Source organism: Fistularia commersonii, chromosome 29, assembly GCF_037954325.1.
Source record: "Fistularia commersonii isolate RoL2024-O1a breed Wild chromosome 29, RoL_Fcom_v1.0, whole genome shotgun sequence".
Classification (NCBI taxonomy): Eukaryota; Metazoa; Chordata; class Actinopteri; order Syngnathiformes; family Fistulariidae; genus Fistularia; species Fistularia commersonii.
Window position 1 is genome coordinate 5,751,142 of NC_141312.1, and position 25,552 is coordinate 5,776,693.

At 44.4% G+C, this 25,552-nt stretch overlaps 1 protein-coding gene across 3 annotated transcripts in view; it reads right to left on the minus strand.

The window, feature by feature from the left end:
* rtn4rl1a (reticulon 4 receptor-like 1a) overlaps positions 1–25,552 on the minus strand; it is a 141,003-nt gene that overhangs the window by 86,842 nt on the left and 28,609 nt on the right. The window contains exons 3-5 of one of the 3 annotated variants that reach the window (XM_086177301.1): positions 21,288–21,369; positions 19,876–19,969; positions 11,527–11,741 (exon numbers count right to left, since the gene is read on the minus strand). In XM_086177301.1, coding sequence (XP_086033427.1) covers positions 11,527–11,539 — 13 coding nt within the window. In that variant the 5' untranslated portion in view covers positions 11,540–11,741; positions 19,876–19,969; positions 21,288–21,369. Of the gene's footprint in view, positions 1–11,526; positions 11,818–11,988; positions 12,260–19,875; positions 19,970–21,287; positions 21,370–25,552 lie in introns of those variants that run through there. The other 2 variants (XM_086177299.1, XM_086177300.1) reach the window with 2 other exon arrangements.

Here is a 25,552-nt window from a genome sequence, read left to right on the forward strand (position 1 = left end):
GAGTCAATGGAAACCATCACGGCAAATAAAATGTCTTCTTCAAAATAAGTTGAGGAAAAGCTTGTTTACATTTTCATATTCCTAACCTGAATATACTCAACTAAAAACATCAACTTTTTTCAAATACCCGAACGATAGGTCACTTAGTGGGAACGGCTGCTTCACTGTACAATGAGCACACAGGAGAGAATTACCTAGATTTAACAAACATACATAGTTCACGCCTTGAAATTTTATTGGAATATATACTGCGTATGTTATGCAGTACTATTTGGTCAGTTTAGGAAAAGTCACATTTAGTTAGCTCGGAGAACTTCACTGTTTTTGAAATGATGGGAAAACGCTTTGAGAGAACCAAAATTCTGTGACAAAACTGTTTGAAAATGATGGAGGAAGAGCTCCAGGATCAGTCATAAAAAGATTTCCCCAAGCGGAAGTGAACTACCCCTCTTCGTGGTGTGTAGACGGTCTCATATCCACGCTGTGCTTCAGGCAGAGTGGCATATGAGTATCATGATATTTCCATATCCATTCTGTAAGTGATTCTAGAGGATGTGGAGATGTGCTACTAGATGGGACGGCAGACGTTAAAAACAGGAAAAGCATCAGCCGTGATGGACGGCTAATCAAACACCCACGCTGTCTGGCATATTAACAATACTGTTTTCCCATAACTACTGTCGTAACAGTAAAAAAGATAAACATGGTGGCGGCGCCTTAAAAAAAAAAAAAAAATGTACGTTCTTGTTTCAAACGTCTGGAAACGTTCGGTTGGAGTTTAAAACCGACCGGGGGGGAGATGATGGGCGCCGCAAGGGGAGCGCGTCCCCGACTGCTGCACGAAAAAGGTTTTTATAATAGGTCCCTCCGTCATTTCAACGGTGAAATCCTTTTTGCGTCGAGTGTTTGTGTAATTCCTCAGCGCCCCTAGGAGATGAAGAGAAACTCAGATCCTCGCCTCCACCAACCTGCATGTCATGGTGGGCCCACAGCGCTTCATAAAGGGATGCTAAATACCTCACCCTGTCTACTTACTTTTCTGTCTCTGCAACTTGTTTCCATGGTAATATCCAGGCATATTTATTTATGTTGCAGGGTTGTTTCAAATCGGGAGTAGAAGGAAGATGGATATCGAGGCCTTATCTGGAATAAAACCTGGACTGGCAGCGGTTGGGTGCAACATTGTACATGCATGCAAACAAGCTTACAGAGAACCGCGCGCGTGCCTATCAGGAGAATTGGCATGTGAAATGGTAAAAGACGAGATTAAAAAAGAAAAAAAAAAAAAAAGAGGGAGGGAGGGAGTGAAAGGATGGACTGAGCCCCGCGATCTGCCTTGAAGTAAGTAAGCAGCGAGCCCGTAGCGCTGAGAGCTGCAGACCCCAAAAGCCTTATCGGAAACCAAAACAGCCATCAATTATTCAACAGGTACAGAGCGAACCAGCTACAGCAGGGAAGACATGGGAGGAGGGAGGGGGGGATTTGAGAGGGGATGGGGGGAGAGGAGATACCCTGCATGGAAGCAACACACAAAGGATTTGAATTTCATATATATATATATATTGGAAGAAGGAGTGTTTAGAAACATTAAAAATATTAAAGGAGAAAAAAAAAAAACATTTTCAGGTTGTGTTCGTGACCTTTTCTCTTTCGAGATCCGTCAGTTTCTGCTTTGGGATGGAAAATTTGCATTCATTCATTCATTATCTATGCCGTTTATCCTTCACTCAGGGTCGCAGGCATGCTGGAGTCTATCCTGGCTGTCATTGGACAGAAGATGTATGCCTTTACAATCATTAAGCACAACCTTAGAGCCTTTTCATTTTTTAATGAATTATTTTAATACTATAATTTTTAATTAACATTTAAAAAAATGTTTATTTTATTTAAATAATGCCTTCATAGTTGAAAGATGTCTGATGCTTTCATCACACAGAAATGCAGTGCACACGTTAACTAACAGAACAACATTATATTTTATCACCTCTTACGTTCATTCATTCATACATTCATTCATTCATTGCTTCTCCTGCACTGTGTTTGGTGGCAGGGCTGGAGCCCCTCCTAGCCGTCACTGGGCGAGAGGAGGGGTTCGCCCTGGAAGGCTCACCAGTCGATCTCAGGCACATAAAGTGGGGAGAACAAGAATTTAATACACTGCTGATTTTTCAGCTTTTCCTGCTTGCAAAGCATGTAGAGGTCTGTCATTTTTATCAAAGGTACTCTTCAACTGTGAATGGCAGTATCTGAAACAGAAATTCAGAAAAACACATTGTTTGATTTTTAATGAATTCATCTGCTTTTTATTGCATGAAATAAGTATTTGATACATCAGAAAACAGAACTTAATATTTGTTACAGAAACCTATGTTGGCAATTACAGAGATTAGACTTTTCCTGTAGTTCTTGACCAGGTTTGCAAGACACTGCAGCAGGGATTTTGGCCCATTCCTCCATACAGAACTTCTCCAGATCCTCCAAGTTTCAGGGCAGTTGCTGGGCAATGTGGACTTTCAGCATCTTCCAAAGATTTTCCATCGGGTTCAGGTCTGGAGACCGACTCGGCCGCTCCAGGACCTTCAGATGCTTCTTACGGAGCCACTCCTTAGTTACTCCGGCTGTGTGTTTCAGATCTTGGTCACGCTGGAAGACCCGGCCACGACCCATCCGCAAGGCTCTTACTGTGGGAAGGAGGTTGTTGGCCAAACTCTTGCGATACATGGTCCCATCTTTCCTCCCATCAATCTGGTGCAGTCGTCCTGTCCCCTTTGCAAAAAAGCATCCCCAAAGAATGACGTTGCCACCTCCATGCTTCACGGTTGGGATGGTGCTTTTGAGGTTGTACTCATCCTTCTTCTTCCTATTTTTGTCTAATCGGACCACATGACCTTCTTCCACTCCTCCTCTGGATCGTCCAGATGGTCACTGGCAAACTTCAGACGGGGCTGGATATGTACTGGCTTGAGCAGACCTTGCGTGCGCTGCAGGATTTTAATCCATGACGGCGTAGTGTGTCACTAATGGTTTTCTTTGAGACTGTGGTCCCAGCTCTCTTCAGATCATTGACCTAGTTCCGGGCTGTAGTTCTGGGCTGATCCCTTACGTTCCTCACTATCACTGATGCCCTGCGAGGTGAGATCTTGCACGGAGCCCCAGACCGAGGGAGATCGACCCTCATCTTGAACTTCTTCCGTTTTCTAATAATTGTGCCAACGGTTGTTGCCTTCTCACCGAGCTGCTTGCCTATTGTCTTGTAAACAATTCTACAATTTTATCCCTGATGTCCTTACACATCTCTCTGGTGTTGACCATAGTGGAGAGGTTGGAGTTTGTTTGATTGAGTGTGTGGACAGGTGTCTTTTATACAGGTAACAAGTTCAAAATGTTGCGGTTAATACAGCTAATGAGTGGAGAAGAGGAGGACTTCTTAACAAAGAACTAATAGGTCTGTAAGAACCGCAATTCTTACTGGTTGGTGGGTGATCAAATACTTGTCATGCAATAAAATGCATAGAATTACTTAAAAAGCACACAGTGTTTTTGTTTTAGATACTGTCATTCACAGTTGAAGAGTACCTATGACAAAAATGACAGACCTCAACAAGCTTTGCAAGTGGTGTATCAAATACTTTTTCTCCCCACTGTATACAGACAAACAACCATTTACCCTCTCATTCAAAAGTCATACAGAGGCAAGTATTAGTTGACACTGTCTGACATGTGGTATAGAACCATAGAGCCATTCGCTCTCTCTTTTACAAATCTGGGTAATTTGGGTACTTCGATCGGCCTCCTGTTCATTAACCACATGTCTCTAGTATACTAGAGAAGAGTTTCAGTCCACTTCAATTCAATAGGTTGTGTCACAATATGTCACAATAACTACAACTTGCTGTCTTGTGTTTGACGGCCTTATTTTTAGATTTTTTTTTTTTTTCGTAAATTATCAGGTGGTTTCCGCCTCATTTTCTTTAAAAAGGGCGGAAGAACAGGTGTTTTTCACGGCATCATGGCAACTGAACACTAATGATTGTAGTCATTGTAGTCACATTCTGTTAACTTTATCACAGTTTATCCTTTTAGTTAATTTCTCGTGAGCAGACATGCACGGTATCAGGGCCCGGGTTTCCTGAATGGAAGACGGGCGTAATTAATGTTGTTTATTACACCTGAGGTTTACCACCTGCAAAGATTACCGAGTAAAGGCCCCGCTGCTGTAAAACAAATAACATCTCCCACAGTGACGGATTTGAATTCCTGCATTTCTGTTGTGTGCTAATAAATCAAATTAAAATGGGTTTCGGTAGGCACATGTTTGGCTCTTTCTTCCCACCTGCCTGTGCGCTGCGCTATGCTAAAACATGACCTGATGGGTAATAACGTTGTAGTACTCCTACAAGGACAGCAAATACGCCCAAATTGCAAGTGTTTAGTTTATGGCTCATTAAATAGGGCATTCAATTTGAATTCATATTTGCCTGAACCAAGAAGACATCAGAGGTTTCATTCAAGAAAAAGACAATGCAGTGGGGAGACAGTGAAGGGTCCGACTATGGCTCCCTCTGGAGACAGGAAAACGCCGGAGTTCGCTGCACCAGAAAGAGTGAAAGAGCAGAAATCAGCCTGACACACACACACACACACAGACACACACACACTGACACTCAATCAGCTCCTGTCAGCTCACTTTTCATTCACCACTGGCTCTCTCTCTTTCCCCCGTGCACTCCTTTTTCCCCCTCCTAGCAGAGGTCTGTCTCCAAATAATTGCTCATTTTCTTCCACTGTCCATCCCTCCCTCTCAGCCTCCTCACCGCACCATATGAGTCTGTCCTCCAGCTCCGACAGCAACACTAACCGCTCCAGAGGTTTATGCACAAACACATACACACACACCCGAAACAAACACAATACACTTCTGGGTTTCTGCTCTGTGATCACACATATTATGTATTTTTGACTCTGAAAGTATTGACTGCTTCCAGCGAGGGTTGAGGGATGCTGATGTCTGAAGCCTGGGATTTGATTCAAATGTATATCAGTAAATATAAATATATACAATACTGATAAAAATATATATCAGTACTCCATCAAGTGTTAAAAATCATATATCGGATACATTAAATATGAAGCGGTCGCTCTGAATATGCCGTAAATTAATTTCACTTTTATTAAATACATTTACATGAATTAAATCTGTTCCAGCATTACAAATCCGGTCTATAGATAAACAGTATAATAACACCTTTATATGAAACGCTTTTCAGTAGAATAATTCTATTTTGGTTTGTTAACTTTGTTTTGGTTTAGAAAATGATCTCTCTTACTCCCCCAATTCAAAACATTTGGGACCCCCCAACCACCCACACACAAACACACACGTGGAGGAAGCCCTACTACTGGTCTTTATTTGGCTGTGTACTACCTAAAGTAGGGTCAGAAATAGATCCTTACACACACACACACACACACACACACACACACACACACACACACACACACACACACACACACACACACACACACACACACACACACATGCGCGCGCACACACAACACGCACGCGCACACACACACACACACACACACACACACACACACACACACACACACACACACACGCATACGCACACACGCGCGCGAATGGGCCTTGCCGTTGCTATGTAAACCTCCAATCTGAGGCCTTGACAACAACTTCTTGTGCAGAGACCTTCAACCAATCAAAACACCACACAGCAACAATTCAATGACTTTTACCACAGTGGTGACCGAATAAAACAAAAAAATCGTGAGTCAAATTCATACTTGGATGGAATATGTTGCTATGTTAAGATGAAACTTGGCAGGAAAGTTGAAATAGACCAACCCTGCTGGTTTTTAACATTTGTTCATTCTGCATCCAAACAACTGCTGCTCAAGATTCACCATCACCTGTAATTTCCTAGTCGACTCAAACACGTCACGTCACAAAATGATGCAAATGCAACACAACTTTAAGATCGTTTTGGCCCCCCCCAAAAAAGAGAAACACCAGTATTATACAGATTTAAAAAAAAAATGACTGAGTCAATCCAAGGCTGAACCAGCTGGTGCTGTGATTGGCTGTCGTACTGACATGTGACACGGCTCGACATCAAATGGGAGCGGAAGCTGCAGATCGGGGGGGCAAGCACAGATTTAGTGGCTGAGTAAGGTAACTTTATGTTCACGGCTGGATTTTTAATTTTAAGGTGATTCAGCTTTTGAGGGGAGGGGGGGCATGTTGCCATGGCAACACCTTCTGACCAATTGAAGTCCTAATGAAATCGCCTCGTATTTCCTGCACAAAAACACGTTATTTCTCTACCTGATGATTCCACTGAATTTGAAAGTCCCTCCGTGCTAATGAAACCCTCGTATTAGTTACCGGTTTCCAAGAGAAGGGAAAACACCGGGAGCCTCGTCACCAATCAACTGGGAGATTCTTTTTGGCAAGAAAACATTAACATTGTGTTTTTGAATTGATCCCTCGAAAACCGATTCTTTTAATATATTATGCAATTGTGCTTACAGCTGTACTGCTCTGGGACAAGGCAGGAATACTAATGACAGTTTGAATCAATAACTCACGTTGGTTTTTAAATGTGCATGCTTTGTTTTACGACACCTCCCTTTCAAACTATACAGACGTGTAACGTGTGTGTGTGTTTTTTCAGTGTGCACTTCATATTGATATCAGTATTTTTTTCAAGATGATGATTTTGCTCTCCTCCGGTGGAGAACGTGTATCGTGTTCACAATGGGCCCTTTTTGGAGCCGAAACCACGCTCTTGACGTGAGAGCGCCGACGGCTCTGTCAGGAGAAGCCGGGTTCCATTATTGAGTTGATAACCACCTTTGTGAGTCTGCATCTCAACCTGCAAATGTTGTTCGGTCTGGAGGCTTTCCTGAGGGGGATGCTAAACACCCTGACATGGCAACGCATCTGTGGAATTCTCAACGTGGAATAGAAATGGGCTTTTTATTTTTTCTCAAATTGATATAATTAATAGTATATTTGTTCTAGCTACCAGCTACCTGAAGCAACAAGGGTAACACAGAGGGGCTGGAAAATAACTCGGGTTAATGGGGCCATTGCACAAACGTGACAGTAACTTTACAATCGGGTCTTGCAGCAGCCATCTGACACGCAGAGAGGCACATTCGAGAGCGGCCTGTCAGTCAAGCCCTCCTAACAGCTACATTGTGAGCGGCGGCCCCCGTTATTTTCCTTTCCTTTCTTTCCTCTCATTTGACTTCAGTCAGATGGGTTGACGTCTAAACTGTCCACCACCTCTGCACAAACCTTTATAAATATATATGTATATATATATATATATATATATATATGAACACGACGTAAAATCAACAAACAGCCAAAGTATTGAGGTTATCTTATTTATTGCGTTATTGTACAAAATGCAATTTTGCATGGTGAAATAGCATTGTGCTACTGTAAAACCACCGTATTGTAGTATATAGAGATGCTTCACTTCATATAGTGGTACCGGGTAATAAAAGTGGAAATGATTTTTAACATAAATGTTTTTTTTTAAATAGCACATTGAGCGTATTCTGAATAAGATATAAAGGTTGCGAGAGAACATCAAAAGGGAAATATTTTTCTTTTTTTTTTTTTTTTTTTTTTTTTCTGTGCATGGTGGGAGTGTCTCTACCCTCTGGGTCCAGTGTGTAAAACACTTCAGCCAAAATCCCCCCTCCTCATCTTTTGCTGCAGCAGGGTGACCTTGAGACGAAGTTGGAGGAGAGGTTGCTAAAAGGTTGCGATGTAGATGGCCATTGCGGAGAGGCTCGGCATCTGTGGGGTTTTTTTTGTTGTCTTCGCCACGGAGTCGCTAATTGATTATCGGGCCTGAAACCACCAACACGGCTCAGTTCTCTAGGAGCGTATTTTCACAGTCATCACGCCGTATCACGTAACCTATGCTGTGCAAATCTACCTGAGCTGCAAAATCGGCCCAGCTGCCTCAGGATGTGGATATTGCGTGGGTGAATTCGGGGGACCTCACAAAATGGATAAGGATAAACATCCCAATGCCGATTCCCTACGTTAGTATCAGCCACCTGAGCTCACGCTGGAGTTATGTGACGCAAATAAGGAAACACAAAGGGAGCATTTAGGCAGCATTGTTTGTATGTGGAGTTACAGGGCCTGCAGGCAAGATGTTTACCAAAGCAACTGTCAGCTCATGGAAAGAAACCCAGGATGTCGCATTAGGATTCATTACAAGACCATTTTCTTTTTTTTCTTTTTTTTTTTTTAAAGATGACTCATTCTCTTAACCCAATTAGCCCGGAAGACTTATTAGGGGTGAATACACCATATGCACGACATCAGAAAGCACGGACCAATTCTCAATATCGCAGTATTCAGAAGATGGCACTTGCGTGGGGAGTGCTAATTGCGTTACAAGTTGATATATCAAGAAAAAAATATATATTAAGTTCTTGTTATGGTGCAAAGGAACTAAAAAGTTTTATGTGGTGAGATTACAACTGTCTCCCAGCTCCCGTAGGGAAGCCCCAAGAAAAAAAGTGCCAGGAGGAGTTTTTGACGATGCCGGGGAGGAACTATTTTCTTGAGAAGGAATGCCTTAACACTGCGTGACCGTGTCGTAGTTCAGCCAGACTTTTTATTCAGATTTGTTCCGGGAGAGAGCCTTTTGCCTCCGAGCGAGGTCGAGGCCACAGAGTGCAAGAACAATGACTTGCAATTTTAAAAATATAATATTCTATCAGTGAGGAGTTTGTGTGTTTATGTATGGTTATTGTATTTGAGGAGAACTTTGCACCCAGAGTCCCCGTAGTTTCTTCACGCGTACTTTGATCCAGAAATTTGTCTAAAAATAGGGTTCGACGTACGCAAAGCTGCCGCCTGTTCCTCTTGTGATGTTGAAGAGCTTTGTGTGGATTACAATACGGTCATTGAGAAAGAGAGTGAAAGGGGGGATTAAAACTGTATTACAAAATAATAATGCGAGTTGAAGTTCATGACTCAATAACCAAGAGCCGAATTTATGCACGAGGGTTTAGACGCGTTCTCTGACATCGTGCCAAGGGAATGTCAGGGTCAACTTTTTCCATTCTCAAAAAAAAAAAAATCACAGTTCTTATGGAAAGCACGTAAGAACTGTCGTCCGTGAAACGCGTTATTTCATTTGACACGCAAACCCTGTCTAATCCGTAAATTCTACATAATGCCATTTTTTGTAGTCCATCTGAAGATTTATGTGGCCTACAACGCATTATAACCACATCGGGCTTTGGAGAATGAAAGACGACGTGACGGTTGTAATCTGATTCATCCGAGGAACATGACCACCATCGGGTTTATGTTTAGAAATATCACTTCAAGTCAAAAACAATTACAACATAAACTGGTGGAATCTTTATGTTTTCCCATTGAAAGGGCCAATCACTTGTGTTTGGCACGGCCTAGAGTAGCATAAGATATTCCCTGATTGGTCCCCTGAGAGGAAAAACTGCAGTGAGAATAAAATGACATTTGGATAACATGTCATGTGAGGATGTGCTGGAGAATCAATGATAAATGCCAGGTTTTAGTCATGTGGCTTGGAAAGAGACAATTGAAAAGTTGGACATGAAGCAAAGTCAAAGAGACACAAAAAACAAAACAAAAGAAAACAAAAAAAAAAACATCCAGCTTCAAACATGCATGGAAACAAAGCTTCGGCAGCAACCCAAACCAGCCAGCCAGCAGCCAATCAGCCTGCCAGGCCCTCACTCCCCTCACTCCTCTCAGACCGGGAGCCGGCCAAGCAGAGAGATAGAGAAGGACCAGAAAACAAAGAGAAAGGAGAGAGAGTTTTCATTACACAAAAACACTCATCTTCCTTCCCCTCACTCCCTCTCCTCGTTTTATCCAAGCAGGGAAAGATACTGTGGGTAAAGGTGACAGACATAGATAACTGTATCTCAGGCAGACTGCACAATTACTTTGAATTATATGATTGTTACTGACAGCCACATATTTGTAGGAGGAGGAAAAAGACAAAGCGACACATCCGTCAGCACTGTATACGTGTGTGTGTGTGTGTGTTTGTGTGTGTTTGTGTGTGTGGGTGGGTGGGGACTTTCCAACTGAAATTACAGGAAGATTAAAATTAAAGCTTGTCTCCCTCAAGCCAGCGAGCTTTCTCCGTCGCTCTTCGGCTCCATCACACACACACACAAACACACACACGCACACACACACGCACACACACACACACACACACAAACATACACAGTGACAGCACTAATCAGCCCTCTGTCAAGCCCATTAGGTCCCACCCCTAATGAGGAGATCACCCAGCTAGTGTCCCGACTCGGGCCAACCAAATGAGCTAACAGATAACTATGTGTACTAATGTATGTGTGTGTGGGTGTGTGTGTGAGTGGGTGTGTGTGTCACGTCCCTTCCCCGGCGTTGGGCGGCATTGAAGTGACAAATGACAGACATGCAGTGTCTCCATTAAAGAATGTTTTTCCATTATGTTCTCGGGGTGCACTCAGCCGTTCACCACACTCATCACAATTGGCTGAAACCTGCTGCCTGAGCCTCACTGGCTCTTTTTAGGATATTTATTTCCTTTCTTTTTATGTGTATGCTGTCATTTGACAATTAAAAAAAGGCTCATAACATTCAGAATGATTTATTGCGTTCGTAAACATGGTTGATCATTGGCGCTGATGTAGACAGCAAAACAGTGATGGGGTTTTTTTGTCTTAAAAAAAAAAAAAAAATGACATTGACAGTATTTACCCCAAGAAGAATAATTATTATGAAAAAATCAGCAATTTTTTTGTGCATCATTTATTTGAATGCCTTCCAAATATTCAGTAATGAGGAGAATGATTGGCTTGTATTTTCCTCGATTTGTGAGAGATAAGATGGAAATAACAACAATAACAACAACAACAACAATAACCACCGCCTTCTTGGCCACCATCACACGCACACGCACGCACGTGAAAAGATAGTGCTGTTGCACTTTATCCGCCAACTGGCGCACGCAAACAAGCCACTGGGCCGCACTTTACACGACCACCCCCCCATCCACACAAACACACACACACACACACCAAAAACCAAAAACAAAAAAAACTTTAGCAAACAAAACAAACAACCAAAGCCCCGCCGCACACGCACACGCGTGCACGCGCTCTCCAGGGAGCCCACCGGCGCAGCATCAGCACCGTCCGACAAACTGCAGTGCGGCAGCGCGTCGCTATTTTAAGACATTTTTCTTTCTTTTTTTTTTTTTTTAACATGAGGGGGGCGGGTAAATATTTAATTCCCTCAATCCCTCCGGTCGCCCTGAGCCGGTGGGGAGGGAGGAGGAGGGGGGTTGGGTGGCGCGGGGCGGGGAAGGGGGGGGTTGAAACCGGCAAGTTGCGAAAAAGCCGACGTTTCCCACGGTCTTTGAACGCACCATCGCGGGGTTTGATTGACAGGCGCTGCCGGGTCGGAACCGGCGGACTCACCTCGCCGGAACATGTTGGCGGCGGCTCTTCGGACCGGAGCGTCTAGTCGTGTCCGCCCAGGTGCAGCATCCTCCCGGCTCCGTTCCCCCCCCCTTGCCCGCCCCTCCTCGGGCTCCGGACCCCCCGACTGGTTACTCGGACTCCCCTCTGAGGTGGAGCGGCGGTCCGGTGGCTCTCTGGAGCGGAGGTGGCGATGAAGAGGAGGAGGAAGAATGCTTCGGGAGGATTTCAGAGCCGGTGTTATTAAAAAAAAAAAAAAAAAAAAAAAAGATTAAAAATAAACAAATAAACCCTTGTGGGGGGGGGGGAAAGCAGTTGTCTGGTCCGAGGTCGCTGATGAAAACAAGAGAAAAATCCCCCCCAAAAAAGAGAGATCTGGTGGAGGAGGGTGGAGGCTCTGTGCGCTCGTCCCAACACGCACCGACGCGTGTGCGTGTGTGTTTTCAAGATGTTTCAACTCACCGCCATCTGCTGTTTGCCAGCCAGGAGTCCTCTGACTCTGACAGCTCTGAGAGAAATAATAATAATAATAATAATAAGGATGACGATGATGAAGGGCAGGCTGGAAAGAGGTGAGAAGACAAAAACACGGAGAGCCAGAGAGTCATCCCTCCCTCCCTGCCTGCCTGCCTGCCTGCCTCCCTGCCTGCCTGCCTGCCTCCCACCCTGCGGCCGCCCGCTGCTCCTGCTCCGCCCGGCGGGCTGCGGGTCAGTCAGTCTGAGGCTAGACGCCCTCCGTCAGTCAGTCCGCCTCCACCGGCGCCGGTACCGGAGAGATCCGAGGCAGCCGCGTCCGTCCCCCGCCCTCCGAGACATGAAAGCCGGCACGTCTCTCTCTCTCTCTCTCTCTCTTCCCCCCTCCCTCTATCTCTCTTTCTCTCTCTCCATCCCTCCCCAACTCCTTATCTCTCGCTCTTTCTTTCTCCCTCCTTCTTGCTCTCTCTCAATCCCTCCCTACTTCCTTCCTTATCTCTCTCTCCCCCTGTTCCTTCTATCCCCACCTCCCTCCCTCTTTCTATCTTCCTTTCTCACCTTCTGTCTCTCTCTCCACCCCTCCCTACCTCCTTATCTCTCCCTTCCTCCCACCATCTCTCTAGCCCTCCCATCTCTCTACCTCCACCTCCTTCCCTCTTTCTATCTCCCTCCCTCTCTCCACCCCTCCCTTCCTCTCTCTCCCACCTCTTCTTCTCTCTTCCTCGCTTTCTCCCGCACTCCTTCTTTCCTTACTCACTTCAAACTCTATCTTTCCAGCTCCCATTTTCTTTCCCTACCACCTTTTCTCTCACTATTTCTAACTCTCTCTCATTTCTGTCCCTCCCTCTCAATCTCTCTCAGATTTATTGGCATGACATGAAGCCAAGCATCCAGTATGTTGATGAACCTGCTGTAAGTTGTCTATTCATAAATACACACACACACTATCCTTGTTACATATAGCCTATACTAGCGATTACAATCTAGGTTAGTGCATCATACAATTAAAAAAAAAGTCAATACCGCACCACATACTTCATAAAACACTACATCTTAACAGCACATACTTCATAAAAAAAAATAACAGCTTGTACTGCGTTGCCCAGACCGGCAGACGTGCTACATAAAGCTCATTGTATGCAGTAGCGAGTCCTGAAGAAGAGCCACTGTGAAACTGATCAAAAGGCTCTTATTTATCTGAAAGCAGTGCATAAAGGAGGATTCCATTTAAGGACAAATATAGCACTTAGTGTTTGGTGGAGTGTGCTGGGTCTGTGTCACTCAGAAGTGAAAATAACTAAATAACTAAACTTCTACAAACTACGCGTTCTAAGCAAACATCATCCGCGCGCTGCTTCTGCGATTATTACAGCTAAAGGAGATTTTCAAAGTCCTCTTCGAGTGTGAAGAGTGTTCAGCAGTGGATAAATGATACGTTGGGCTACGTCCGTGCAGTTAGCAAAACAACGCTAACACGCTGGAGATGATGTTTGCTATATTCATTAGTTCATCATCAATACCACTTATCTTGCACCCGGGGTCACAGGCAGGGTTCACCATGGTTCGATCACACGGCCACATAACCATTAACTCTCTTATTCACAAGTAATAAAGAAACAGACAACAATTCACTCTCATTTTGAGTCATATAGTGGCACAATTATTCAGTCTCCCATTCACACATCATTAAGAGACATGCAACTATTCACACATCATATAGAGACAGAAAACCATACACAATGTCATTGTGTATGAGAATCATATAGAGACATACATCTTATAGGATGGCATGCAAGTGAGCACTGGCACAACGGTCTGCCGCAGATCGCCTTTTTTTCTCAACTTTATGGACTTATTTTATGGTTCTGTGATGTGTATGTATACGTATGTGAATGTTTATGTTCTATGTTTTTCTGTCGTCAACTTGTAAAGCGTCTTTGTGTACCGTGAAAAGCGCTATACAAATCGTATGTATTATTATTATTATTATTATTATATTTATATTTGTATACATGTGCATGCGTATGTGTACATACAAAAATATCCATTCACACGCACACACATACAAAGTGTTTTTTTTGTAACACTTTTGTCATTTTTATTATTTTAATGTACATTGTTTCATTGGAATCTCTGTTTGCTGTGCGTACATGCCTTTAAAATGTGCTTGAGTGTTGAATGAGGCGCCTTAAAAAAAGTATTATTTTTCTTAATATTATTACAATCATCCAGTCTCTCATTCACACGTCAAACGTAGACAGAAAACCATTCACACTCTCATTTATGTTTTTTCTATCTGAGATTCTTTATGAATTTCAGATAGAGAACCATTCACTCTGTCTTTCATACATATGGACAATTTCCTGCGGAAAGTTTTAGGAAAGTGGGAAACTGTAGAGCCTGGAAGAAACCCATGCAGACACAGCGTGGGGGAAGCTAACCACTGTGCCACCCTGTGTTGCTCCATGAATGTGTTAAATCAATAAATCTATGATAAGAGCGGTCCTGTTGTCACCATGATGCCCTCATATACTGATCTTTTGCTGGATCCTGGGGAAAAACACCAAAACGATGTATCTGCCTCGGCACCTAGTTGGCAAAACATGGCGGCTGCAGAAAACCTGTTTATACACACACACACACACTCACACAAGTGTCATTAACGCAGAACAATGGGGAGTGATGGCCGACCGCGTATGCCGACATCTCCCATTACTCTTTGCCGAATACAGAGAACAATGTGACGTGGGGAGCATCCCGCCTTCCACTTTGTGTCCCACGCCATTTGTTTGCCACCATTGCCGCTCATTAGGATGACGGACTGCAAACTGCGCCCGCCCTGTCTCTTTCATCTCCCGAATTACTAAGGGAAGTTACAGAAAAGCAGACAAATTGAAGTACTAGCTTTATGCATTTATTTTTCTTGAATAGGCACAATAAGTGCAAGCCCAGCTGCCTGGGCCTTAAAAATGCCCAGTGGTCGATTTTGCCGTGAGGAATTGAGGATTATGGCACGCATAGAAAAAGTCACAGGGTATGACTGCTGTAATAAATACATCTCCTGTTGCATGCTTTTGCTAATTGTGATTTGCAAGATGCCTGCAGATACAGCGACATCCCTCTCGCCCCAACCTCCCCACACCCCTGGCCCCACCATCGCCTGGGCTGGAGGTTTGCATCTGATGCTTTGGCGAGTCTGTTGTGTGTGCCATATTGTTAAAAATCATTCTTGAGGAAAGCGGCCTTGAATTGGCAGGGCAAAAGGCTGACAGTGTGCTCAAGGCAAAGAAGTTGATGGAAAAAAAAAAAAAATTCAGAGCCTGGGAGTGGAAAGTGGAGGGAGGAGGGCAAATCTCATGAAAAAATAAGAATAGGAAAGGGGGCGTCGGTGAGGGGTTGGAGGGGGATAGCTGTGCTGAGAAGTCGGAGGCTGTTCACCTGCCGAATGAAAGCGGTGACTGTTTTATGAAAACACTAGTGAAATGCAGCTAAAGCAGTTCGGGGAGTGTTTATACGTCCCAACATCACATTCCTTATCTATTCCGCTTTTCCCGCAGACACCAGCCAATCACAGGGCTGCATATGGAGACAACCATTCACACATCTGGACAATTTTCTCCTATTAACCCGCAGGCTGTGGGAGGAAACCCACACAGACATTGTGGGGGGGGGGGGGGGGGGGGGCGACCTCCAAACTCCACACAGAAAAGCCCCGCTGTCAGAATCGATCCAGGAACCGCAAGCCTCACAAACACACAATGAATAGCACAGTAAGGCCTTGGATGCAAGATTATTGAATTTTGTATGAACCAGTCAAAAATAAGTAAGGACATGTGACTATCAGCTGCAGCTGGGTGAAGCTGTTAAATAAATTCCAAGGGAGACGGCGTAGTAAAGACGGCTGCAGAGGAAGATTTGTCTTTTTTGCTTTTTTTACAAGCGTCCCATTGTGCTTTGCATGTGCTTCCACGTCAAAGTCGGATCTGCCGTTCCGACAAGTGCATTTTACGAGCACAAGGTCACGTCCGGCAGAAGGGCTGGGTTCCAAATTCAGGATTTTTCTGTTTCTTTTGCCTAAATCAAAAGGTTTTGGCGTTCAACCCAGGAGGGAGTTTTTACGGGGGGGCACCTGCGGATCCTCACCTGACTTTGGTGACGGACGACCTGCACTTCAAAACCAGTGCAATGGAATCGACGTGGGGGCGAGCAAGCGCCCCTGTTACAGGTAGTAACAGTTAAGGATATTAATATTGCCCAATAAAATACTCCTATACAAAAACAGGCATTTTAAGGTAAAAGATCACATTATTTGTTAACTTGTAAGACATTTTCATCCAGATGAATCCCTGCACGAAACAGGCGGTTGTTTGTGCTGCAAGTCTCTCAGAGCCAAACATTACGTGCAGGTGAAAAGTCCACCTGGGCAGCAAACCAAAGTGGAATCTGGGAAATCTGAATGTCAAGCCAACAACGCGACCTCATAACTGTACTCCCTAAAAACCAATCCTAAACTTGGTGGAGTACATTCCCCGGCAGAAAGAGGCTTCGTCCGATGGGGAATACCGTTTCCATTAATGTACTCTCTTGATCTGCAACAATATTCAGGTATGTAGTCATTTCCACATGGATGGCTGGATGCGATGTTTTCCCAGCAGAACATGGCGCAGAGCTTGTCTTCTTCCCGCAGTGCACCCTACCGCAACGCCCTCCCCAGGGAGGCGCCACAAACGTATCCAACCATCCACATAATGAAAAAGGAATATGTGATTCATCGCACAGAGGGGGCTGACCCCAACGACCCCATGGAACCCAAACCATATTTTAAGCATTTTCCGCATTTTCAAACACTGTTCAATACAGTATCCGAACTCTGCGGTCACCAATGTTTGCCGCCGGCGACCCGGTCGCCAGTTCACCTGTTACTTCCTTCCTTGGATCGCTTTTGGCAGGTACTGACCGCTGCAGACCAGAGCCCCACCAGAAAAGCTGCGTCTCTGACCCAGTTTGTCTAGACACCGCAATTTCGATTCTTGTCAAAGCCGCTCACATCCTGACGCCAGCGCCCGTCTGTCCTGCTCTCTACACATCAGCTCAGAGGACAAAATGTTCTTTTGTTGCCTAGTGTAGCCCCACCTCCTGACAGGTGCCATTTTAACAAGATAAGCAATGGTATTCACTTTATCTGTCAGCGGTCGTAATGTGCCGACATCTCGAGATACAAGGTGGACTAAACATTGACGGACACGGGGGAAGAGGAAGGCACCAAATAAATATCGTCTACACCGGAATACACGCCAAACGCTGTCTGTTCATGGAGGGAAATCAGCGTCAGGCAAATTAAAAATAGGCTCTGCCCTCCGCTCGTTCCCCTTTGTTTAACTCCGGCACTTCACTCGGGGGAACAACAAGGTACTCTCCGCTGACAGGTTGCATGTTCAAAATGCCCATTACGACGGTTTTATTTATGAGTGGAAAGAAACTTATGTTCCTTTTCTCTCAACTGCGGGTTGCAGAATAACTTGAAATTTTTGTTATTACTGCCGCGATGAATTATAACTTTTATTATTTTTTTTACCAATTCATTTTTCTTGTTTTTATTTTTCTTGTTTCTTTTTTTCGATTTTTCTTGTTTCTTTTAAATCCGTCTTTCGTATATACAGACTGTATGGTGTCCTTGAGTGTCGAGTAAGGCGCCCTAAAATAAAATGTTTTATTACTATTGTCATTATTATTATTATTATTATTATTCCTATTGTGTGAATGCCTGTATGTCTCTTAATGACTTTTGAATGAGTGAATGGTGATGTGGCCCTGTGATCGATCCATGGTGAACCCCTACTCTCGCTCACTAACAGCTGGGATCACTCTGTGACCCTAAGTGCAGGATAAGCGGTATAGAAATGAATGAATGAATGACAGTGAGAAGAACAGTAATAGTCTCACACATGTCAGGAGCTATGGAATTATTTCCCCTCACGGTTCCTTCCCGGACTTTTAATGTCTCTGTTTTCTGGATGTGGATTTTCGCCTTTGTTGCAGCTGGTTTTGGTTCGCCTTTGTCTACGGATTTGTTTTGACCCTGGACTGCTTTATGGGCTTTTCACTGCCTGCTCCACTTCTGCGCCGGTGCTGCCAATTACCCTGCCAACTCTCCGGTTTGTGCATTGAAGATTTCTTTTTCTTTTCTTTTTTTCGTAGTTTTTATTACAAGCCTATCATTGTTCGGTGTGATCCCTGCATTTAATTTTCCTCCAGCGGTCTGGTTGTTACATTTTTATGTGTTTCTCAAGTAGTTTTCTCTTCTGCCATGGCATGCACAGATATATTTAGCTTTCTCCGGGAAGGTTTCCTCTCCCAGGAGGCAATGCATTTGGATTTGGTCAGAGGAGGTTTCATTCTCTTTAAAATTATATTGGACCCTTTATATCATATTTGCCACACTGGAGCAGAAAATGTTTTGTCTGTCAACTCATTTTGAGAGCAGAACTGACGTCTCCTACCTTCTCGCCGCCGCTTCATCCGTCATCCAGCCTCCCTCCGCCTGCTCTCCAGCACGCCACTTTGTCTACGCGCTCGCCAAGCATTTTTATCATCTTAAACACAAACATTATTGTGTGTCACCACGTTTTCTTCTTCTCCTAACCTGTAGAGGAAATTCTCCTCTCACATGAATTCTTTCCCTCCAAATCATAACATACTGCAATATATGGAACAACAAAAGAGGGCTTTCTATCTTTAATACACACGGTGTAGTGACATTTAAGTTTATTGACTATGGAAAACGCCCGTTCTGGCCATCAGCAGGCCTGACTCATGGATATTTCATAACACGTATATACATGCACGCATTGTTAAGAGGACAGATCATAATTCTCCAAAGTGCAAAATTGCAAAACTGTAGTTTCCTTTATTTTCACACTGTGGCTTGTTTAGTTGATTTAAGTCTCTATTCAACACAAAACACCTTGTACGTTTATGTAAACAGAAATATTTTAACCTGTCAAATATGGATATATCACAATCTGCTTGCTGTTAGATGCACATATATATACACATGATCCTAGTTTTCCTAGTTTTTTTTACAAGCATGACATTGTATTGGTGCATTTCTTGTTTATTTTGCAAACCTTAATTCCGGTTTAAACTACAAAATGACATGGTTGAGATTTCCGTCTTTTAATGCAGACCATAATTCAATTGATACAGTGATCTACTCTCAGCGTCATGACTAATATCATATTGTCATTTTTGTGCCGTGCTGGATTTGTACAGTTTCATGTAGATAAGATCAGATAATCCTTTATTAGCCCCGCAGTGGGTAAAATTGCAGTTTTATAATAATGCATATTCATTCATTGTTCCTAGCAGTTGTTGCCTTGTTAGTTTGGGATTCACAGGCATGAAGTGGCATCACCCCAGCAGCGCTTCCCTTCCCTCAGACTTCTATATGCTATTTTTCTGTTGTTACTTTTGGAGTTTGCCCCTATTCAGTGGGGCTGTTTTGTTGTGTTTGTTAACTTCTTTGGCACAGCTTTACACTTTCTTAACGAATTAAATAATGTGCCACATAAGGGTTTATGCTCTACTTCTGCTTTTTGGACGGTCCGTCCGGTCCTCCTTCTTACTTTGATGCTGCTCTAGTTTACCCGCGGTCTCTCCTCATATCGTACCCTGACAGGGAAAAACGCGGCCCCCATGTTGTAGGACATGTGGCTCAGACCGGTGAAGCCGGAGGTTTAAACGCTCGGTAGGAGAAACGGAAATGAAATAGAAGTGCCTTCTTTGGGTCGTACCATTAACATTAAAAGCTAAATGATCCATGTACTGAGAATTTTCATCTCTATACTGGGGGGGTACAGCAGTTAGCACTTTCACCTTGCAGGAGGAAGGTCCGTGGTTCTATTCCATAATGGAGGCCCTTCTGTGTGCAGTCCTCCAACAGTCCAAAAGCAGTCCGGTTCTCTCCAGCCTAGGAGAGTGAGGGAATTCATTATTGTCTACGTGGCATGCGAATGAGTTGCAAGTCACCTTATGACATGTGAATGAAAGAGTGAATGGTTGTATGCTTCTATATTATGCGAATGAGAGTTGTATGTCTATATATGGCCATGTGATTGACCAGTCCAGGATAGGCTCCGGGACAACCCACACCCCGACTACAAGCCAAATCCAAGATAATGAATTAAAGAATTAATGAATGAATCAATGAACCCTATAATATGTTTCTCTCTCTTAGGCACACACATCAATTATTTGCAAAGCTCATTATTAAGTGTAACTGTAACAGAAGAGCAAAGCAGCTACAGTGGAAGGATAGGATGTCTTAATCTACACCTTTCCCGTTAATAGATCTCCACTGATCCACCCGGACGAAGATCTAAATTGTTACGCTTCGTTCCAGATATGGAGGCAATTGTTTGCAAGTGTTGCATTTTCCCGCAGTTGCCTCCCGCATTCGTTGTCCTTTTAACTCTGCTTTGGTCCCTCGCGAAGAAAAATCTCTCAGTGGCTGCTCCTTGTTTTTTCCTTAGCTAGTTGCTAACAGTGTAGTGTGTAGTGTGTTCTGTGCCTGGACAGATAACCAGGGACTTGAGGATTTATGATTAACATTCGAAGAGCCTAATCTGCTTTTTCCCCCTTTCTTTTTTCCCCCGGTTCAGAATGATGGTTAACACTACGGGTGCGAGCGCTCTCATCCGATCAGCATGGAGCATCATAAAGTCTTTGCCAAGCTGTTTTCAACTTTATTGCTCGTGGCTCGCAAGGGATGGATTGAAGAGGAAAGTGTGTTGCGCCATGAAAATGTAATACTTGGAAGAGAATCCCCTTTTGGAACTGCAAGCGTATATTCATTCCCGCAAGGGAAATGGTATATATGAGGAAATGGTATTTGAATATTGTACCGTCAGCTCAAAAACAAGATCAGTGACTGCGGTGTGAAATATCGGAGGGTTTTGGCGAAACTCGAATAGTCGTTTACGCCCCTTGTTTACGAGCCCTGCGATGGACAGGAGCTTCTGGGAGCCACAAAAACGGGGAGAGGGAATGGGAAATGTCGGGAAGGTAAATGTGTGAAAAACAGTCACTTCCTCTTGTATTCTCTTGTGCCGCCCGAAACACGCCACAGACTTCGCACCCACCCACCCAACCCCCTTTTTTTTCCCGAGGTTAAAGACAGAAATGCCGTTTCCCCGGCCGCACCGGTCAGTGAGCCATGATGGATCAGCCGCCGTGGCTATTCACTCAAATTCCCTCCTCATTAATTTTGCACCCCCGAGCAGGACCACCTTGTCTGTCGCGTAGGATCGAGCCTCAGGTTTTTGCTCCCGTTTCACAGGTGGCACGCCTCCACGAGGTCCTCTTGCAAACCTGGGGGAAAAAAAAAAAGAACACAGAACAGGGAAAATTAAGAGGTTTTCCGCTAAAATAATTGTGGTTTGCTGAGAACCAAATCTGTATCTGTCCGTCTGACGAGCGTCAAGTCTGAGTTTCTATCTTCATATGTGTACTTTTCAGCATCCTACCAATGTAGCGGAGAAATAACCTTGTCCTGCAGCGAACTGTTATAGGACAATCCGCAGATTATCGATAATGTACGTAGTTGCTGTTGAAGAATTTAAAATAGCAGCACTGAACATGAGAAGATCAAGATTCAGCGAGTGTAAATTACATCTCATTGGGACAGGTCGAGACTGCGCACGGCGAGGGTCTCGGGACCTTAAACCTCAAGCGCGCTGCTGGGGAGCTGGGAGAAGCGCAGTGAGCCCCGGGGACCGGCCGGCTGAGCAAACCGCCGCTGCGGCAGGTGATGATTCACAGAGAACGTGCAAAGATTGTCACCAAGAATAGACGTCTCAGCAGGCCGGTTCCCGGGAACTGCTGATTAAATCCAGGTTCCTGAGAGTTCAGAGAACTCGGAGTACATGGGTCCCAATTTGATATCATCAGAAATACTTATCACTTCCTCACACTGGTGCCTTCTTTGTTTTATATCTAAGGATATGACGGGGGCAGTGTACGAAAAGAGGTACCTCGCCCAGCCTTTTCCAAATTTTCCACCTTCTAGACTAAGAGTATGTCAGCCCTCGGACATTCCTGAAAACAGGAAGAGAACTCCTTCATCGGAGTTCTTCCATCTTGCGTGTAAAGGCACCACACGATCCCCTGGTAACCTCTGAGGTCCTCAGGCGGAAGTGTAAATGTTCAATTACCTGCCCCGCCGCTGCAGAGACAACCGTGTGACTCCGGCCCGGGCTCCTCATTCAACTCGGAAGGACAGGATTTTGGGTCCGGGTTTCATCAGCCAAACGGTCGTCTCGGACCGGAGGTTAATTTGAGAACACCGGAGACGGATTGCTCTCAACCGAAAAACGCATGATCAACGGTCTTCTGAAAAAACTGGCTTCCTGAAGATTTATAAGAAAACGACTGAATCTCTGTAGTTTACCAGGATGTAATGACACCTGACAGCTTGTGAAATTAAACTCACACATGGTATCATTGAGGAATGCGTTGACAGAAAGCCCTCCGGGTCATATCCCACATGCCTTGGAAACTTTAGCGTAGCATTACTGTTTCTTAAAGGGACATCCTTCCAGAAAGGGGGTACATGCATTGAATTGCTGTAATTCATAGAATTTATTACATTTCCCAAACTGAGGCAAAGGACTAACACTTTAAATAAAAAATCCCCCCCCCGAATGATTAGCTTTTTTCTGATTCAGAGACAGAAATGGTGACAAAAGCAGCCGAGCTATCAGGTCTCTGCAGAGCCGTGAAGCCTGATATACACGTCTCTGAAAACACACCCCGGCAGAACCTCCTTTGGATCTGCATTGGTAACGGGAAGCGCAAAGCAAGGCTTTAGCTGAATTAAATGAATTCTTCCGCATATCTGTGTGTAGGAAAGCAGACAAGAGGAGACGACGTGCCACTAACTCCGACAGTTAGCGCTATTTAACGCTCCATATTAATTTAATGGTATAAACATTCAGAAATCAAGACACCTTCTAAGGTGAGAATTAATGAATTGTAATTTCTGCAATCGGTTGGCTTAATAGATTTCAATTTCTTTGCACCGGCTTTGTAAGTTGCCTGATATTTACGTCTCGTTACTCGAAATCCCCATCAGCCTGGCTGAGAGCAGTGCTCTAAGAGGAAGCAAAAGTATCCTGATAGAATCATTGAAGGTTAGAAAATTCAGGAGATGGGGCGGCCCTCCATTGGGAAGGTTGGCGATTCGATCCACGGCTCCTCCTGCCCTTTTAGCAAAGTAACATGGAGCAAGGCACCAGAACCCATTTGCTCCCAATGGCCTGGTTAGTGCCTTGCATGGCATCTTAGTGAGCCCACAAAAATTCCAAGACGGCGCCGTATTGAATATGTGAAATTTTAGTCGATCTTTTCCGAGAAGTAAAGTCTAAATCCACAGCGGGTCCAAAGGCTACGAGGCAACAACAAAACAGATAGCAGACAAAAACATGGCCTTTTAAGTGCACGGCACTCTGACTTGGATAAACGCCGCAAACCTGCTCGGGACAGCGTTAAACCTGAAGGTTACGATTCTCGACACGCACCGGGCTCCTTCAGAATACGAGGGGTGAGATGAAGAATAAACAGTGTGGACGTGTGAAATCAAAGCGAAAGTCCAACCCTGCCCGACACACCGATTCTGTTTTGTTTGTGGAGACAAAGAGGGCAAACAAACATTTCCACAACACATTGCAGCCCATATTACATTGCAAAATCCTTGTTAGGCTATCGTATTATTTCATTTATAGAGAGCATCTCGCAATTTCTGGAGGAGAGAAGGAACGTTTAACAATGGGACATGTGGACTGTGGCTTTGAGCTTGAATAATTAGAAGCTATATAAATCGATCAGAGACGAACGCTGTGTCTCCTCAACCGAATCTTAGCCCATCAGCGTGAATATTGGAACCTTCAAACTGAAAGTTGAAACACCAGTGGGTTTTGGCTACTCCATTGGATACAGCTCTGGAAATAAACTCCGCTCACTCGCAGGTAAAATTTTCATATTTTCATCCCAGTCATAAGAAGCCGTTGGTTCTCCCGGTGGATTGGAAACTTGGGTCCCGTTCCTCAGCTCTGCGATCGGCGAGTGTCCACGGGTCACAGGCAACCGATTCAAAGCCCACCGTTGGGTTGAGACTGCGTCCACCAGATCCCCGTTTTACTCTGAAAATGGTTGACTGCAGAGACGGCGAAAGACTCTGAATATTTGCTGATTTTAGTCTCTATGAAAAGGAGTCCGGCGTCGCCTGGTGACGGGCCGAGTCTTTTTCTCCGAAGGAAGGCGACACAGACGCAACCCTAACCAGATCTTATCTAACAATAAGGTTCTTACGAACTCCATGTGTAATGGAACAGGAATAGAAGTGGCTCCAAAACCTTTGGCAGGTTCAAATTTCTCCAAAGCAGCAGTTTCAGCTCAATCAATAGTGCCAGCTACCATTACAAACTGGCCTGATGCACCGTCTCTGAAATATAAGAGGAGCCTTAAGTGCCACTGCTTTCACAGCAGCTATATCCTGCAAGACACAAAACCAGCACACATTGTTATGTCTGCTTTACCAGCCGCCCTAACTAGTCCTTGGGTAGGATTCCATGAGATCACAAGCCACAGAAAAACTAGCTGGAGGGCCCTGGTGCCATCCTCCTCTGCAGGATTGCGCGATGTGATTTTCATGTGACATTCTGAGCGGTTCTGACATGTAGTGTCTCCTGAGGAGGGAGAAGGCTTTTGTTCATGCCCAACAGCCTGGGAGTTCACAGATGGATGCCTACCAGCACTCGCCTTATCAATGCGGTGTTCTCTCCGTCTTTCTCAAGAGAGTTTCTCTGCCATGGCTCCTTATGAGCTCCCTCTGCAGCCTTCAACGTTGTTTTAGCATCCATAGGCTCTAAATATGTCAGCGTGGCCTTAAACCCGGCGCTGCTTGAACTCCTCCATCAGTTCACAGAGCCCCTTAAAATCATACACCACCAAGCCTGTCTCCCTTTTAGCCACTTGTCAGACTCCGCTTCATGCTGTTGGACAGAAATGGTCTCCCTCCCTGCTCTGAATCGCTGGCTGTGCTCCCCCAGAAACAGCTCAGGTGCTTTTAGCACTGCCTGTCCAACCATATCATAATCTTCAATCTGATTAAGGTTTAGAGCAACACTTTGCGAGGCTTCCCGGATATTGATCTCAATATAATACAGGTCAGCCATTCAACTTTGGAGCGGCCAGGCTGAACGGCAATCCTCTCAAATAATTAAGAGGATCAAATAATGTTGCCAAAGTGACGCATTTATTGACATTAAATAAAAACTATCTCGACATTATTGACATGTGAAATCACGTTTGTCTCTCTAAAGATGAGACTTCTCAGTATCCACAGAGGCATTTCGCCCGAAATACTCCATCAGCTCCCGTAGCTTCGGCGTATCAAGATTGGTTTAACCTCAAGCTGGTTTCTTCACTTTTTCAAAGAAATCCTCAATTCAAATATACTTGAAACAAAATAAAGACAAATGAATGAGCCCACGTG